This window comes from Leopardus geoffroyi, chromosome C1 (assembly GCF_018350155.1).
Source record: "Leopardus geoffroyi isolate Oge1 chromosome C1, O.geoffroyi_Oge1_pat1.0, whole genome shotgun sequence".
Taxonomy (NCBI): Eukaryota; Metazoa; Chordata; class Mammalia; order Carnivora; family Felidae; genus Leopardus; species Leopardus geoffroyi.
The window spans coordinates 31,445,949-31,461,482 of NC_059328.1; the positions used below are offsets into that span (position 1 = coordinate 31,445,949).

Sequence of the window (15,534 nt, forward strand, 5' to 3'; positions counted from 1 at the left end):
TTCTGAGCATTTTTTCTCCAGGTTTAGCCTAGTTTTCCAAGCACCTGCCGTTAATGGCTACACAAAGCTGTTCTTTTCAAGTTTTTCTTCTTAGATCTGCTACTGCTTCAGAAGGCCTTTATGATTTTCGAGCTTACCCATTGGTTTTGCCTATTATCATTGCCTGTTCCTTCATTCTGGTTATCTTACAGGCACTTCCTCTGCTAATCACATAAATGCTGTGCCTCAGGACAGTGTCCTTAGCCATGTTGTTTTCTCAAGCTACACAGTTTGTTTAACTGATCTTGTTAACCTCAACACTTTTTAAATCTACATCTATATCTTAGGAGTCTCTCTTGAGCTCTAGAATATTATATTCAACATTGTGCTTAATATCTCTATTTGCATATACTACAGTCCTCTCAGAGTATGTCCAAAACCCAACTCAATCTTTTCAATAAAGTCTGTGTCCTTAATACAGTAAATAGTACCACCCTCCACCCAATTCTCCAGTTTAGACTTCCTCTTCTCATCCATCACCTTCCCCCAGTCACCAAGTCCTATATATCCTATTTGGGATCTGTTCACTCTATATCTTCCTCTGTATTTCCTTCGTCAGCTCTCTAATTAGACTGTTAGCACGTCCTAAATAGGGTCCCAACTGGTATTTCTATATCTAATCTGGACTCTTTTTTTTTTTTTTTCAAGTTTGGTATTAATTTTATTCTATTTTCTGTATAACTTTAAGTACATAAAGGTTTATTTCCACAGGCCTCAGGAAATGGGTAGAAGTCACAGGACAATCTCTCTTCCCACCAAAAAAAGTTGCATATTTTGGTAAGTGTCCTAGAGAGAAAAACTGTAATTTACATTAGCAATGCTGTGCAAGATTCTTACACGAGACCTAAAACCAGGCTTCAGTGGAGATTTTAGTCCTTTGTTCAGGTGCCTGGACAGAAACCAAAAGCAGTTGGGCATGACAGGGCAAAGGAGGCAGCGAAGACGGAGGGCAGGCACCTAGCATGGAAGAAGGAAGGAATTCCAGATTCCTTGGAATGGTGTAGTTTCCTTGTTTGTTTGTTTTGTCTTGTTTTGTTTTTGTTTAAGTCGTCTCTGTAGGAAGGTGCTGGGCAGGGATCCAAGTGAAAGAAAGGGTCCAAGACTCCTTTAACTGGCCTGGGCGCAGGGCTCTGCCCAGCGGCCGGTACAGGACAACCTACTCTCTCAGGTTCAGGCAGACCCAGGATGGAATGCAGAATAAAAGGAATGCCTACAGGAATCAATTTTGCTCGGAATGCTAGATGGCCAGGCTTCAGCCTCTGGTCCAGTGCGACCCCTGCCTCACCTGTCAACAGTGAAAAGTTAGTTTGGTTAGAAGAACCAGCTAGAATCACACCAGCCTCTGCTACCTTCGTGGGCATTGTTAGAAAAAGATGAACTTGTGTGAACATTCTGATCTGTTACTTCCTGGGGACCGCTTTATTCCTCCCACATGACTGTTGGTCAAATAACCCCCAAAGGCTGAAAGCTAAAACACAGCAGTCCTGGTGTGCAGTTCCTTAAGAATGGACTGGTGGTGTGGTTGAGCTGACAGGGAAAAGCCGCACCTTCCTGCAGAAGATCAACTGACCTGCTCTCCCACCCAAATCTCAGCCTAAGGTATATTTCAGTGAAGGCAGGTAGCTGTGCTTCTCAGAGCAGAGAAGCGGTTTAAGAGCAGAAAGGTAGAGGAAATCTAGAAAAGAACCGTCTTGATACAGATTTATCCCACGGTGTGAGGGAGAGGGCAAAGAACCCAGTGGCACTTCGCTTATCCAGCAATTTCTGTCACTGTGGTGACCAACTTCTGCCCGTTCCATAGGGTCTTGAACTGCTCAGGGACTGGGAATTCATTCTGGGGGGAAAAAATGGGTTTTAATCCAAGCTCCAAAAGAAGCTGGGATTAAATCTTACACTTTTCTCTCAATGCTTGCTTCCACTAAACTGTTAGAGCTATGTGCTATTAAAACAAGTGACATTTGGGGGCCCCTGGGTGGCTCAGTTAGTTAAGCATCCAACTCTTAATTTCAGTTCAGGTCATGATCTCACAGTACATGAGATTGAGCCCTGCCTCGGCTTCATGTGCTGACGGTACAGAGCCTGCTTGGGATTTTCTTTCTCCCTCTCTCTCTGCCCCTCCCCCACTCGTGCTGCACACACTCTCAAAACAAATTAAAAAAAAATTTTTAAGTGACATTTGGTTTCTTTCAGCAGGTCATACATTATGGCTGACATGCAAAATCTGGTAGAAAGATTGGAGAGGGCAGTGGGCCGCCTGGAGGCAGTATCTCATGCCTCTGACATGCACTGTGGCTATGGAGACAGTGCTCCATATGGGCAAACATTTGACTCACTGCTTACCGGTCCTGTGGCAGAGTGCCTGAAGATCAGTAAAGAGATTGAGAGAGATGTGCAAAAACATGAGGAGATGGTCCACACGGTCCTGAAGTTGGAGCAAACTCTTGGTTACAGCCTCTCCATGCCGGCAGCCAGCAGGCAGTAAGCTTTCTGATTTGTTGGCAACCATCTCAGAGCAGATCCAAGAAGTGATAACCTTCCCGGAGTTCTGCCTCACCTCCAGACTTGGACTCATCTTTCTATATTCCCCACTGCTACTAACATGATCATTCTAAAACGTATTCAGTCGAAAGTAACCTAATTACATTGCTCAAAATCCCTCAATGGGTTCTCATAACTTGAAGATAAACTTCATCTTCTGTATTCTTCTTAATACAGAACACTTGGTATAGAGCATTGCCTATTTTTCTGGCAGCGTCTTCCAAATTTTCCCTCAAGCATACTTTGCTCCAGCCATAAGGATCTCATGGTCCTGCAAATGTTCCATACTATTGCATGGTTTCTGGTCCTCAGCTGTGCTATTTTTCTTCCTTCTGCCTAATTTCTTTGTTCAGTTAGCTCCCCATCCTCCCAGATGTAACTTGTGTCACGTCATCAGGGACGACTATACAAAATTATGTCTTCTTGGAGGAGCACTTGGAATTCTTGGCTGAATTTACTAAATAAAGTGATAGGCTTTATATTCAAGGATTTTTTTTTTTTTTAATCAGAGAATGACACCATGGGGTTTTAACTTTATAATATTATTCTGGAATCAGTGCGTAAGACTATGGGGTCAACATGAAACAATATCCATACAATAGTGCACCACTTCAATTTGCTTCAAGTTGTTGCTTGCTTAACTTTCTTTTCTTATCCTTGCTACCATGGGTTTGCACTTTCAAAAAGAAAAAGAAAAAAAAAATCTAATCTTTGCTTTAGGCTCTGTTTTCTGGAAGACTCTGGCTAAGACAAGCTTATAACCCCAGTTTGATTAATCAGGAAGAAGGGAGAATTTTTGGATTTGTTTTTGAGGTATTAGGGAAATAGACTTCCTTTTTTCCCCACTAGATACAAATCTGAAAGGCTATATCCCTGGAAGCTACTGGCAGTATAAGAGGAGGGAGGTTGCTTAGAAATGAGCAAACACAGAGGAAACTGATCCAAGAAATGAACCGAAAATTTAAATCCCATCACACTATTTGACCCTGGATCAAGCCTCACCTGAAGGTAGAGCCCCTGGCTTTTGAATCTCTTAAAAATGAATAAACTCTAATTGATTGAAGGCTTCAAATATCCTACATCTGAAGCTGCCTGTGTTTAGAAAAAGGCCTCAGTCTTATATCCTTGGCTCATTTCCAACTCCCTCAACTTCCTTAGGGCTATCTCCTCTGGCTTTCTCCAAGTAAGCAATGCCCTTTTCAATGATCAGAAATAGGTGTTTGGCTGAAGAGAGGCTGATCTTTTTTGTTTTGTTTTGTTTTTTGAGAGGCTGATCTTAATATGTGGAAGAAAAGATTCTCAAATACAGAATATTGCCAGTGAGGGCTTCTCTTGAACATATAAAAATTCTGTCAATTATGGTTCTAGCACCTGTGAGGAACACAAACTTGAGCAAAATAAATTCCCTGCCCTTAGACTCTGATGCCCTAGAGGAGCGCTGTCCAAGAGAAATATAATGTGAGCCACAACACAAATGTGATCCATATATGCAATTTAAAATTTTCTGGGCAGCCACAGTAATACAATAAAAGGCAATAAGGAAAATTAATTTTATAATATATTCATTTAACCCAATATTTCCAGAATATTATAATTTCAACAGGTAACCAATATAAAAAATTAATGTGTTATTTTCATTTGGGGGGGTACTAAGTTTTCAAAATCTGGTATTAAGTCATCTCATTTTGGACTAGCCACATTACCAGTGCTCAAGAGCCACATGTGATTGGTGGTTACATCATTGGCCAGTGCAGCTCTAGAGAGTAATCATACAGATAAACACTTTTATCCTATAGACTCTTATGTGGTAGACTGTAATCAGGGCTATGTTGGGCAAATTTGAGTGCCCAATATGTTGAGCGCAAATTTTGCGCTCTTCTAGCACCTGTGAGGAACACAATGTATACACAGTGTATACATTGTATACATGTAGTGACATGCCCGCACTTCTTAGGATAGCCTTTTGGGGAAAGGGCATGGCATTGTTAAATTTGAGTCCCTCAGTGTTGAGAATGAAAGCTTTGGGTGACACGGTCCTACTGTCTCGGGAATCTCTTCCGTTTCACTCCCCTCTGTATCACCCCTCCCCCAAACTTCATTTGAAGATAGGTGCATGTGGGAAAGGGTTGAAAAAAGGCTTGCCTGGCATTGGAAGTTACATTTTGGCTACAGAAGGTTATAGTGGGGAGGAGGCAGAAACCTCCAGCCTCAGTCCAGCAACACCTACTCATTTCACTTAATTAAAAAGATTTCTCTCAACTTTCATATTTCTTAGATCAAGGATATTTTCCTACCCAACCACAAAATCACTATCATACCAGGATACTTATAATTGATAGATACTATTATCTAATATACAAGTCACATTTAATTTCCCTAATTATCCTTTCTAGTATTTTCTATTTTACTTCTAAGAGATCCTGGGGCGCCTGGGTGGCTCAGTTGGTTGTGTGGGACTTTGGCTCAGGTCATGATCTTGTGGTTAGTGGGTTCCAGCCCCAAGTCCGGCTTTGTGTTGACAGCTCAGAGCCTGGAACATGCTTTGGATTCTGTGTCTCCCTCTCTCTCTCTCTCTGCTCCTCCCCAACTTGCACTCTGTCTCAAAATAAAAATAAAACATTCAAAAAATTAAAAAAAAAATCTTTTCCCTATTTTGAAGTCCAAACAATACTGTATTATATTCTAAAAGCTTTATAGTTTAGCTTTTCACATTTAGGACTTTAATACTCCTGGAATTGATTTTTGTGAGGAAGTAAGATAAGAGGTATCATTTTATAGATTTTTTTCATAAGGATACCCTGCGGTCACAGAACCTTCATTGAAAGACCATCTTTTCTCCGTTGCTATGCGATGCTACCTTAATCGTAAATCAAGTGTCTCGTATGTGATAAAAACGTAAAGAAAAGCAAGGAAGTGACTGTCATAAAAATCAGGCTAGTAGTTTCCTCGGGAAGGAGGCATGGGAGTGTATTTGGAAAGGGCTTGTCACTTTTCTGCTTTTGATCTAACAGTGACCTATCTTTTCAATACTTTTATTTGCCTTTGTTTCCTATTTCAGAATAGAGCTGTTATACTTCCCAATAAAAAGGCTAAGACGGGCGCCAGCATCTTTGCAAAGGGAGTTTGTGGTTGTTCTCAGCTGGGAAAGCTGGCGCGAGGGGCAGAGCGGGTGCGGAGTCCAAGAGAGGCAAAGCCAAGACGCAGCCGGTGCACCGGGGACAGGGACGCGCCCACGACGCTCCCGGACCCCCGCCTGGAGGGGCCGCAGTGAGAGCTTCTGGGACAGGTGACAGCGCAGTTCCGTCCGGAGATAAGCCACACGCACAGCCAGCCGCCCGCGGGGACAGCCCGCCCAAAGGCTGCCGATCGCCTTTAGCGCCCTGCTCGCCCCGCCGCTAGAGGGAGTCCGCTCCGCCGTGGACTCGAGAAGCGTGCTGCGCCACCGCGGCCTCTGGGAGGGGGCGGGCCTCGGACCGCCGCTGGGCATTCTGGGCCAGCGCTCCCGCCGCGCCTGTGCGCACCGCCCCGTAGCGGAGAGCTTTGTGCTCAAGCTCCCCCTGCAGGTCCGCGGTAGAGTCCGGGAGCAGTAACGAGGCCGCGGCGGAGCCGGGGAGAGCCCGGGTTTCGGAGGAGTAGCCAAGGTTAGGATCAGGCCGGCGAATGGGTGGCTGAGCGGCTGCGGTGTGGAGCCCTGGGGTCTGTTCCCGCGGTTGCCGCGATCCCCGGGCGGGAGCGGCCCCCGGGCAGCGGCTTGTAGTGTCTGCCTTCGCAGGCCAGACTCCTGTGGGTTCTGGCCCTTTCCTGGAGGTCCGCTGGGACCTCTTCCCGAGGCCGGCGACCCCTTGCTGTCATTTCCGGCTCCTCCAAGACATTGTAGGGAGTGCTCAGTAAACTTTAGGACGGGCATGGAATTGCTGGGGCGACAGTGGTCTGGGGCCGGTGGAAAGGTCCTGGCTGAAGGCAAGCGCTGTCGGAGCCCACAAGTCCGGGCTGCACCGAACAAGTCAGAATGTAGAGGGTGAAGGTAGTAGCAGTGCCACAGGCAGCAGGAACCCATCAGAGAAGAAAAGCCTCTCACCTGGGGTCTTTGCCCAGCACCTCGGCTGAGGTTTGGGGCTGGAAGAGGGAACTGGTCTTGGAGCTCCTGGGTGACTTTGGCTATTTTTGATTCTCTTGTTTGCAGGGAGCGAGGATTGAATTAAGTAACTACATCCGGGGTGTGGAGAAAACGAAGAAGTCTTGGAGGGTTTGATCCAGGAGAGAGGCAAGCGTTACCTAGCTTCTGGGATGGGCCACAGCCTGTGCAGTGTGGATCAGAGAGGAGGAAATGCCACAATGTGAGGGACTGGACAGGTGAGAAAGGAAAAGTCCCCATTCTACCACAGCAAGGTACAGAGTTGCTAATCTGGATTCTTCAGTGCAGACCTGGTTTTTCAGAGCTCCTTTCTCCTCCCCTACCCCTGTCATTTCAGCATTCTGCACTTCCTGGTAAGGGGAAAGATCAGCCAAGTCCCAGGGGAGTAGAAGTTTCTTCTCTCCTAAAGTTTAAACTCAATTTGTCAAAAGGAATAGAAATGCTATCTCGTCTCTTCCTTGAGTAGGGGAAGGAGATCCACATTTGTTGAATGCTAGTATGTTTGTTTTGTTTTATCACTATTTTGAGTAGCTGAGGACAGTTGGAGGGGATACTGTGTCAGTAGCGTCAGGAAAACGAAGAACTTGCTCAAGAGCACTCAAAGGCAAGCGGCATGTTACTGAATACTACTGACCTAGTCAGGATTAGGTTTAGAATCTAGATCCCCACGACCCCCAGACTCTTGACACTATGCTGGTATTTCCCAAACATTTCATTCATTTACCACCTGAGGATTGTTGCCATTCCTGTGTACTACGTGTATTGTTATTTTCATGTTTAAAATTTTTAAATTTCATTTATTTAAAGACCACACTTGTCCTAAGAAACACTCTCTATGAAATGATGCATTGGATTTATGCATTTGAATATAGCTTTATATGCTAAGATGTGTCTAAAAATGTTGAAATCATTTGAAATCATCTCATGTGAACCATGTGAAATCATCTCATGTCAGAAAAATACAAACTGCATTCCGAGACAGTGTGCTGTATTATGCCCTTGCCTGGAATTTTTCTGTGCAGGAAAGTCCAGGCAACACATCTGAGTCTAAATTGCTCATCCCCAGTGTATTGTTTTCTTCGCTTAGATGAACAATTTCACAGAGAATGCCTCCTTTTTGTTTCTTCTCTACAGAACGTTTTGCTTAACCTGTTCAGGGCTACCCTATTCTCAGTATGTAAAACAAGTAACAAAGTTCATAACTTTCAGGAGCTTACTCTCTCTCTGCCTCTCCTTCTCCCCCCCACCCCAGGGAGTTAGTACAGACACATAGAATAATCTAAATCACTACTGTCCAAAAAGAACATTTCTATAATGTGATACCCCCTAGCCACATATAGCTACTAATTACTGGAAATGTGCCTAATGCAGCAGAGAAATTGAGTTTTAAGTTTTATTTTATTTTAGTTAATTTAAATTTAAGTAGCTGTATGTGGCTGGTGGCTACATATTGGCCAACCCAGATCTATATATTTGAAATAAAATGTTTTCAAGGTCCATTGATTTAGATTTAGATTTAGTGCCCTCCCCCAGCGGGGAAAAACACCCAAAGTGTACATGTTAATTGCCATTTAACTTCATTTTCTTGACAGAAGATGAAGATTCTTTCCAACTTTCAGGGACTTCATGGTCCAAATAACATTAGTCATTTTGAAACTGTCATCATCCAAGGCACATTTATAATTTGAGACACTTATGTAAATGTGCATCTTCTGTGTTTTATCACTATTGAAGTATCCTCTAAAGCAATAACTTTATAGGATATAAGCAGAAATCTTAGCATTGCATTACTTTTGTTCATTGCAAATAACTTCTCTGCCAGCTGTGTATGTTTTCTTTCATTAGGGACATTTAGACTATTTAAAAATGAGTTAAGTACAACCATAGCAAATATTAATACCATTTTCAATATATCAGTTCTTAAGTTTTTAATATGGAATTTGGTGCATTCAGTTTCTTCATTGCTTAATAGCAAAGAGGAAATTTAGTTCATAGTTACCTCAATCAGTTTAAATTCTGCGTCAGATTATTTTCCTGGCACCCAAAGTCCAATACTGGTGGACCGGTCATACCTTGTTTTGTTTTGTTTTTAACCTATGCTAGGTTAGATATGTGAGATTAGGAAGAAGGCTTAAAAAGAGTATCTTTACAAAATAGTTTGCCTAGTTTCTTAGGATTAAAAATGTTTGAGAGACAAAACAAATCAAACATAATGTGTGGTCTTTGTTTCCTGATTTAAAGAAAAGCTATTTAAGACATTTTAGGGCCGCTGGGGAAATTTGAATAAGGAGGGGAGTATTAGGGAATTATTAATTTTGTTAGTTGTGATAACAGTAATGTAGTTAATGTAGGAGAATGTCCTTATCTGGAAATGAATGCTGAAGCATTTATATCTGAAGTGTTAGGAGATCTACAGTTTACTTTAAAATAGCCAAAAATGCACACATGAAAGATGCAAATACAGCAGCATGTCAACAGTTGTTTAGGTGTTGTGTATATATATAGATGTTCATTGTTCTATTTCTTTGTATGTGTGAATTTTTTTTGTAGTAAAAATTAAAAAAAAAAAAAAAGAGTACCTGTCCCACAGTAGAGTAGTGAGATATTGGATGTGAAGCACTTGGCTCAATGTCTAGCACTCAATAACTGCACAATAAATATTCAATATTATAGCAAATACTGTAGTATTTTATTAGTGCTTATTGACAAATATTTTCCATCATAAGCTAATTTCTTGTGGGGAGAAAAAATAAACTTAGTGGGAAACACCAATTTCTGTTAGGATAATTTATAAAGTCAGTAAGGATAAAGTAAAACACACCAAGAGCTTTTCCTCCTTGCCATTTCCTTAGTATATTTCAAATCTTGAAAGCAGTGGATTTCCACATGTTGCTGTGAACATCCTCTCTCATGACTTCATGCTATTACCTTTTTTTTTAAGTTTATTTATTTTGAGAAAGTGACAGCAGGGGAGGGGCAGAGAGAGAAAGGTAGAGAGAGAATTCCAAGTAGGCTCCGTGCAGAGCCTGACATGGGGCCCAAACCCACAAACCGTAAGATCATGACCTGAGCTGAAACCAAGACCCAGATGCCCAACTGACCAAGCTACCTGGGTACGCTGTATGCTATTACTTTGTGTATGAGCAGATCTATTGGTATTTGTCTATAGTTAGTCTTTGAATTTTGCTATACTATGTTCCTGAGAACTACATTGTAAAACAGTCATCATAGAGCTGATTTTTCTCAAGGAATAGTTTGTAATTGAGTTTCATTTTCTTAGTCAAGGATTTTGTATTAGAAGAATCATAAAAGTGGCCATGTTTTTACCAACATTGCTCCAACATTTACAAAGATCTATACATTTCTAAATAATGAAATAATATTCCAAGTCAGTAGAACGTTGAAGCAGAAAAAGCAAACCTCAAATCTCCTTTTAAATGAAGAAATCGAGGCCAACGCAATTCTGTTGCGTTGCTGGTTGGTCGTAAATAGCTAGGCTTCTTAAAGAATGTAAATAAATAGTCATGATTCTTTTTACCTTATTAGAATTTGAAAGTGCTTTGGATAAATTTGTTATTTGGATAATACATTTCTTTAACACGACATTGCAGGGCCTTGTGCCATGGCAGAGAATGGGGAAGAGGAGACGGGGTCAGTAGAGGCCTCAGGGTTCTCAGACTTGAGTGACTCAGAGTTGCTAGAGTATCTGGACCTGGAAGATACTCAGGAGTCAAGTGCATCACTTAGCAAGCCTGGTCCTTCTTCTGAACTCCCTGGGAAGGATGACAAGCTCACAAGCTTACCAAAGTGGAAAAGAGGATTGGATGTCTCATCACCTATGGAGCGATTCCACCTTAAATATTTGTATGTCACTGACTTGTCTACTCAAGACTGGTGTGAACAGCAAATGGTATATGGGAAGGAGCTTCCTGGTTTCTTGGCTCCTGAGAAGGCAGCTGTTTTGGACACCGGTGCCAGCATCCACCTAGCTAGAGAACTAGAAGTTCATGATCTTGTGACTGTCCCCACCACCACTAAAGAAGATGCTTGGGCAGTTAAGTTTTTGAATATATTATCAATGATTCCTGTCCTGCAGTCAGAAGGACGCATCAGAGAGTTTCCAGTGTTTGGAGAAGTGGAGGGTGTGCTGCTTGTTGGAGTAATTGATGAGCTGCACTATACCGCCAAGGGGGAACTGGAACTGGCTGAACTTAAGACACGCAGGCGCCCTATGCTCCCTTTGGAAGCTCAGAAGAAAAAAGACTGTTTTCAAATCCGCCTATACAAATATATCTTTGATGCCATGGTTCAAGGGAAAGTGACCAGTGCTAGCCTAATCCACCACGCAAAATTATGTCCAGACAAGCCACTGGGACCTTCAGTGCTGAGGCATGCCCGGCAGGGAGGCTTCTCTGTAAAGTCCTTGGGTGACCTCATGGAGCTAGTCTTCTTGTCTCTAACACTGTCTGACCTCCCAGTTATTGATATCCTAAAGATTGAGTACATCCACCAAGAGACTGCCACAGTGCTGGGTACAGAGATTGTGGCCTTTGAAGAGAAGGAGGTGAGAGGCAAGGTACAGCACTATATGGCCTACTGGATGGGCCACCGAGAACCTCAAGGGGTTGATGTGGAGGAGGCTTGGAAGTGCCGGACATGCAACTATGCAGATATCTGTGAATGGAGGAAGGGTGGTGGGGTGCCCAGCTCCATTCTAGAGCCCCTAGCCAAAAAAGTGAAATGAACAGAAGGGTATGCCTTCAGGAACTTTCAGCCTCCCTGCTTCTAATGTACTCAGCAGAGGAAAAGAGGACCAATTTTTGAACTTAGCTTTCATGGAGAATATTCTTATTTTGGTTCTTTTCATATTTTCTCAGACTCTAACCACTCAAGTCAAGACCAAGTTTCAGGGGTGAGTGGGAGGAATCTGAGGCTATAGGTCCCTGGAACTTTGCTGTGAATTGCCAAGAAGACAGTTGCTCATCGTGGCTGGAGCAAAGGGCATCCTTCAGCAATCATTGCTTTCCTAAGAAGATCCTAAACTTTCTGTTAAGTCCTTTCCCTGTTTTTTCTTAGTTAACACTTTCTACATTTTATATAATAAAATAGAATGAAATGCTGTCCAAGTCAGTCGAACTGATTTTTTTTTCATAATCTCAATCCTTCAAAAATGACCACAATAAATAGTTGTGTCTTACATGTGTACAACAGAAAATATGAACAAGAATATGCTTCATAGTACTTTCACAATAGCAAAACCTAACCCTAGAAACTGTCCAGGTCCCCATCATCAGAAGAGTGTGGACGATGTACAGCAACCAAAAGAAATGAGCCACAATGACACACAACAGTGTGGTTAGCACAGTTAAGTGAAAAGTCCCCAAAGGTTACATACAGTATGGTGCCCTTTTTATAAAGGGAGAACCAAAAAATTAAACACATTTTAAGGAAAATGTGAAGATAGTGAAGAGGAATCTCAGTGCATTTTAGAAGATAGTGGAGCTCTTGGTTGCAAACATCACCAAAGAGGCCAGAGGAAAGAATGATATGGACATCACCTGGAAGGAAAAGGCTTGTTTATGCAGTCACTACTGGAGAATTTGCATATATAGGTGGAAAGGGGAGGAGAGTTGGCAGGGGTTGAGTTTATTTTTTATTTTATTTGTTTATTCTTTATTTTATTCTTATTTTATTATTTACTTTTTTTTTTTTTTTTTTTTTTTTAATTTTAGAAAGAGTGTGTGAGCCGGGGAGGGGCAGAGAGAGAGGATCTTAAGCAGACTCCATGCTCAGTGTGGAGCGTAACGTGGGGCTTGATCTCACAACCCCGAGATCTGACCTGAGCTGAAATCAAGAGTTGGACGCATAACTGACTGAGCCACCTAGGTGCCCCAGGAGTGGAGTTTCTATATGAACTAGAAGGTCAAGAGGCAGCAGAACATGGTGAATATTGTTAATGTGACTCCATGTTTTTTTTTTTTTTTTTAATTTTTTAAATCTTTATTTTTGAGAGAGAGTGAGAGACAGAGCATGAACGAGGGAGGGGCAGAGAGTGAGGAAGACACAGAATCTGAAACAGGCTGCAGGCTCTGAAGTGTCAGCACAGAGCCCAATGCAGGGCTTGAACTCATGAACTGCGAGATCATGACCTGAGCCAAAGTTGGACGCTTAACCAACTGAGCCACCCAGGCGCCCCAATGTGACTCCATGTTCTATGTGAACTGGTAAAACCTGGACATTTTTGGAGTTACAGTAGATTACCTCTGGAGGTGTTTTGAGCTATACACAACTTTTCTTATGGACAATGGGAATCTTGGGGTAATAACTCTCATTTACTGAATGAATATTATGTGCCAGGCATCATGCTTAGCACTTTGATGATTAAATCTGTATATCCGTTAATTATCCCTGATGAGGGAATTGAGGCTTAGAAGGGTTATAAAACACAGTTTGAAAGTGGTAGACTCCAGCCTAGATATGTCTGACTGCAGTGCTTATGTTCTTAACCATTATGCTGTAAAGTATTTCTTGCTGTTGTTAAGCCCCCTACATGGTATCTTATTCTAGACCCTAGGAAGTTTGGAATCAAATTGGGGGCATAGTAAATAAACTGGACTTTATAGAATCAAGAGTATTAAGCTAACAGTCTTCAAGAAAACAGCTTGTCAGGGTTCTGATGGCATCATGTTGGATATACTAGAAGGTTTAAAAAGAGGGAAAAGAAAAATAAGTTGGTTTCAGACAGTGACATTGTCAGAATTCAGTAGTTCTGTAATTCAGTAATACCCTGAGCTCTCAAATCCTTATTATTTTTTAATGTTTATTTATTTTTGAGAGAGAGAGACAGAGCGTGAGTAGGGGAGGAGCAGAGAGAAGGAGACACAGAATCTGAAGCAGGCTCCGGGTTCTGAGCTGTCAGCACAGGGGCCCATGCGGGACTTGAACTCACAGACCGCAAGATCATGACCTGAGCTCAAGTCAGATGCCCATCCGACTGAGCTACCCAGGAGCCCCTCAGATTTTTATTTTAAGTTAACATCTCCTAGTCATCACTTTATGGTTTCTCACAAGGTAAGTTGAGACCTCTGTAGTTGGGGTCACCCCAGGATCATTGATGCTATTCTCTACAACAAATGCTTCCCGGGTTTGCAGCCTCCACATAGCTAATAATGTCATCTTTTCCTTGCAAATTCTGCCTAAAGGTATCTGAACTCAAAATTATGGACCTCTTGAATATTCAGTGAGCAGTTAAATGAAAAGAGATATCATAACAAAGCTATTTCTTGGTTTTTTAAAATTTGCTTCCTTTAGTAAATAATTTAATCTTATTAAATTTGCATCCCTCTGCTTATTTTTAATGAGGAGTTTAATCTTTTAAAATTATTCTTAAAGGCCAGTTTGTTGCATGTCTTTTAATTTTCTCCATGGTGGATTTTTCTTTTTTCTTTTAACATTTATTTATTTTTGAGAGGCAGAGAGAGACAGAGCATGAGCAGGGGAGGGGCAGAGAGAGAGAGAGACAGACAGAATCCGAAGCAGGGGAGGGGCTCTGAGCTGTCAGCACAGAGCCCAACACAGGGCTCGAACCCTCAAACTGCGAGATCATGACCTGAGCTGAAGTTGGACGCATAACCAACTGAGCCACCCAAGCACCCCATTCTTTTTTTTTTTTTTTTAATTAAAAAAATTTTTTTCACTCTTTAGTTTTTGAGAGAGAAACAGAGCACAAGGGAGGGGGGTGGGCAGAGAGAGAGGGAGACACAGAATATGAAGCAGGTTCCAGGGTCTGAGTTGTCAGCACAGGGCCCGATGCAGGGCTCGAACTCACGGACCATGAGATCATGACCTGAGCTGAAGTCAGACGTTTAACCAACTGAGCCACCCAGGCTCCCCCATGATGGAATTTTCTGATTAAATAATACATGCTTATTATAAAAGTACATTAAAATGTAAGGAATAAGTTACTTCCTTTAAAAATTTTCAACTATTGCTTTGGTTATTGCTTCTCTGTTTTGTTTTGATTCTCTGATATTCATCAGAGAATCCATATGTTTAGAAACCCTGCTGGTGTGGTGAGTGTGACAAGAGCCACAGGTAGAATATAGGCCTTCAAGTTCTTCAGAGAGATTATATGAGAGAAAGGCCCCATAAAGGTGTGAAGAGAGATAGAGGTTTTAGTGACAGCTCAAAACATAACATCTATTAGAGTATAGTAGGAGAGGAACCAAAGAAGTGTGTTGTGTGTGGTAAGAGCTTCAGCCAAAATGCAAATATTTCTTCATGTACATCACAGTCCACACCGGAGAAAAACTTTATACATGTGGTAATTGTGCTGAGGCCTTCAGAGCTCAAGTCTTTATATTCATCAGAAAATACATTGCAGAGGAGTTTAAGGAGCTTTGGTCAAAGCTTAGATGATCAAAATAATCTTTTCACACATAGGGACCTATGAAAGTCAAGAATGTACCAACGTTTTCAGTCACAGCACAGGTATTCACATTCATTGCACAGGACATATAGGAGAGAGAGTCCATAAAAATGAAAGTAATACAAAATAGTATGGGGCTTTAATACCCCACTTACCTCGATGGATAGATCATCTAGACAGAAAGTCAATAAGGATACATTGGCCTTATGACACCTATTAAATCCATCTGATAGGTGTCATAAGGCCAATGTATCCTTATTGACTTTCTGTCTAGATGATCTATCCATTGAGGTAAGTGGGGTATTAAAGCCCCATACTATTGTATTACTTTCATTTAAGAGCACATGGGACATCCCATAGGATACATCACAGGTTAGGCCACAAGATGAGTCTC

General features: G+C 42.0%; 2 protein-coding genes across 3 annotated transcripts in view; both read left to right on the forward strand.

Annotated features, from left to right (window-relative positions):
* Nucleotides 1-6,192: 6,192 nt before the first annotated feature.
* EXO5 (exonuclease 5) lies at nt 6,193-11,838 on the forward strand. Of its 2 annotated transcripts, XM_045476830.1 has the most exons (3): nt 6,193-6,218; nt 6,761-6,841; nt 10,324-11,838. In XM_045476830.1, exon 3 carries the CDS (start codon nt 10,335-10,337, stop codon nt 11,454-11,456), a length of 1,122 nt encoding a protein of 373 aa, XP_045332786.1. In that variant the 5' UTR covers nt 6,193-6,218; nt 6,761-6,841; nt 10,324-10,334; the 3' UTR covers nt 11,457-11,838. The 2 variants fall into 2 exon arrangements, with proteins under 2 accessions (XP_045332786.1, XP_045332785.1); XM_045476829.1 differs by lacking the exon at nt 6,193-6,218 and having other exon boundaries at nt 6,824-6,930.
* ZNF684 (zinc finger protein 684) overlaps nt 6,819-15,534 on the forward strand; it is a 29,503-nt gene continuing 20,787 nt past the window's right edge. Inside the window, exon 1 of the mRNA XM_045476826.1 lies at nt 6,819-6,930. The gene's annotated coding sequence lies outside the window, so the exon portion shown is untranslated. The remainder of the gene's footprint in view (nt 6,931-15,534) is intronic.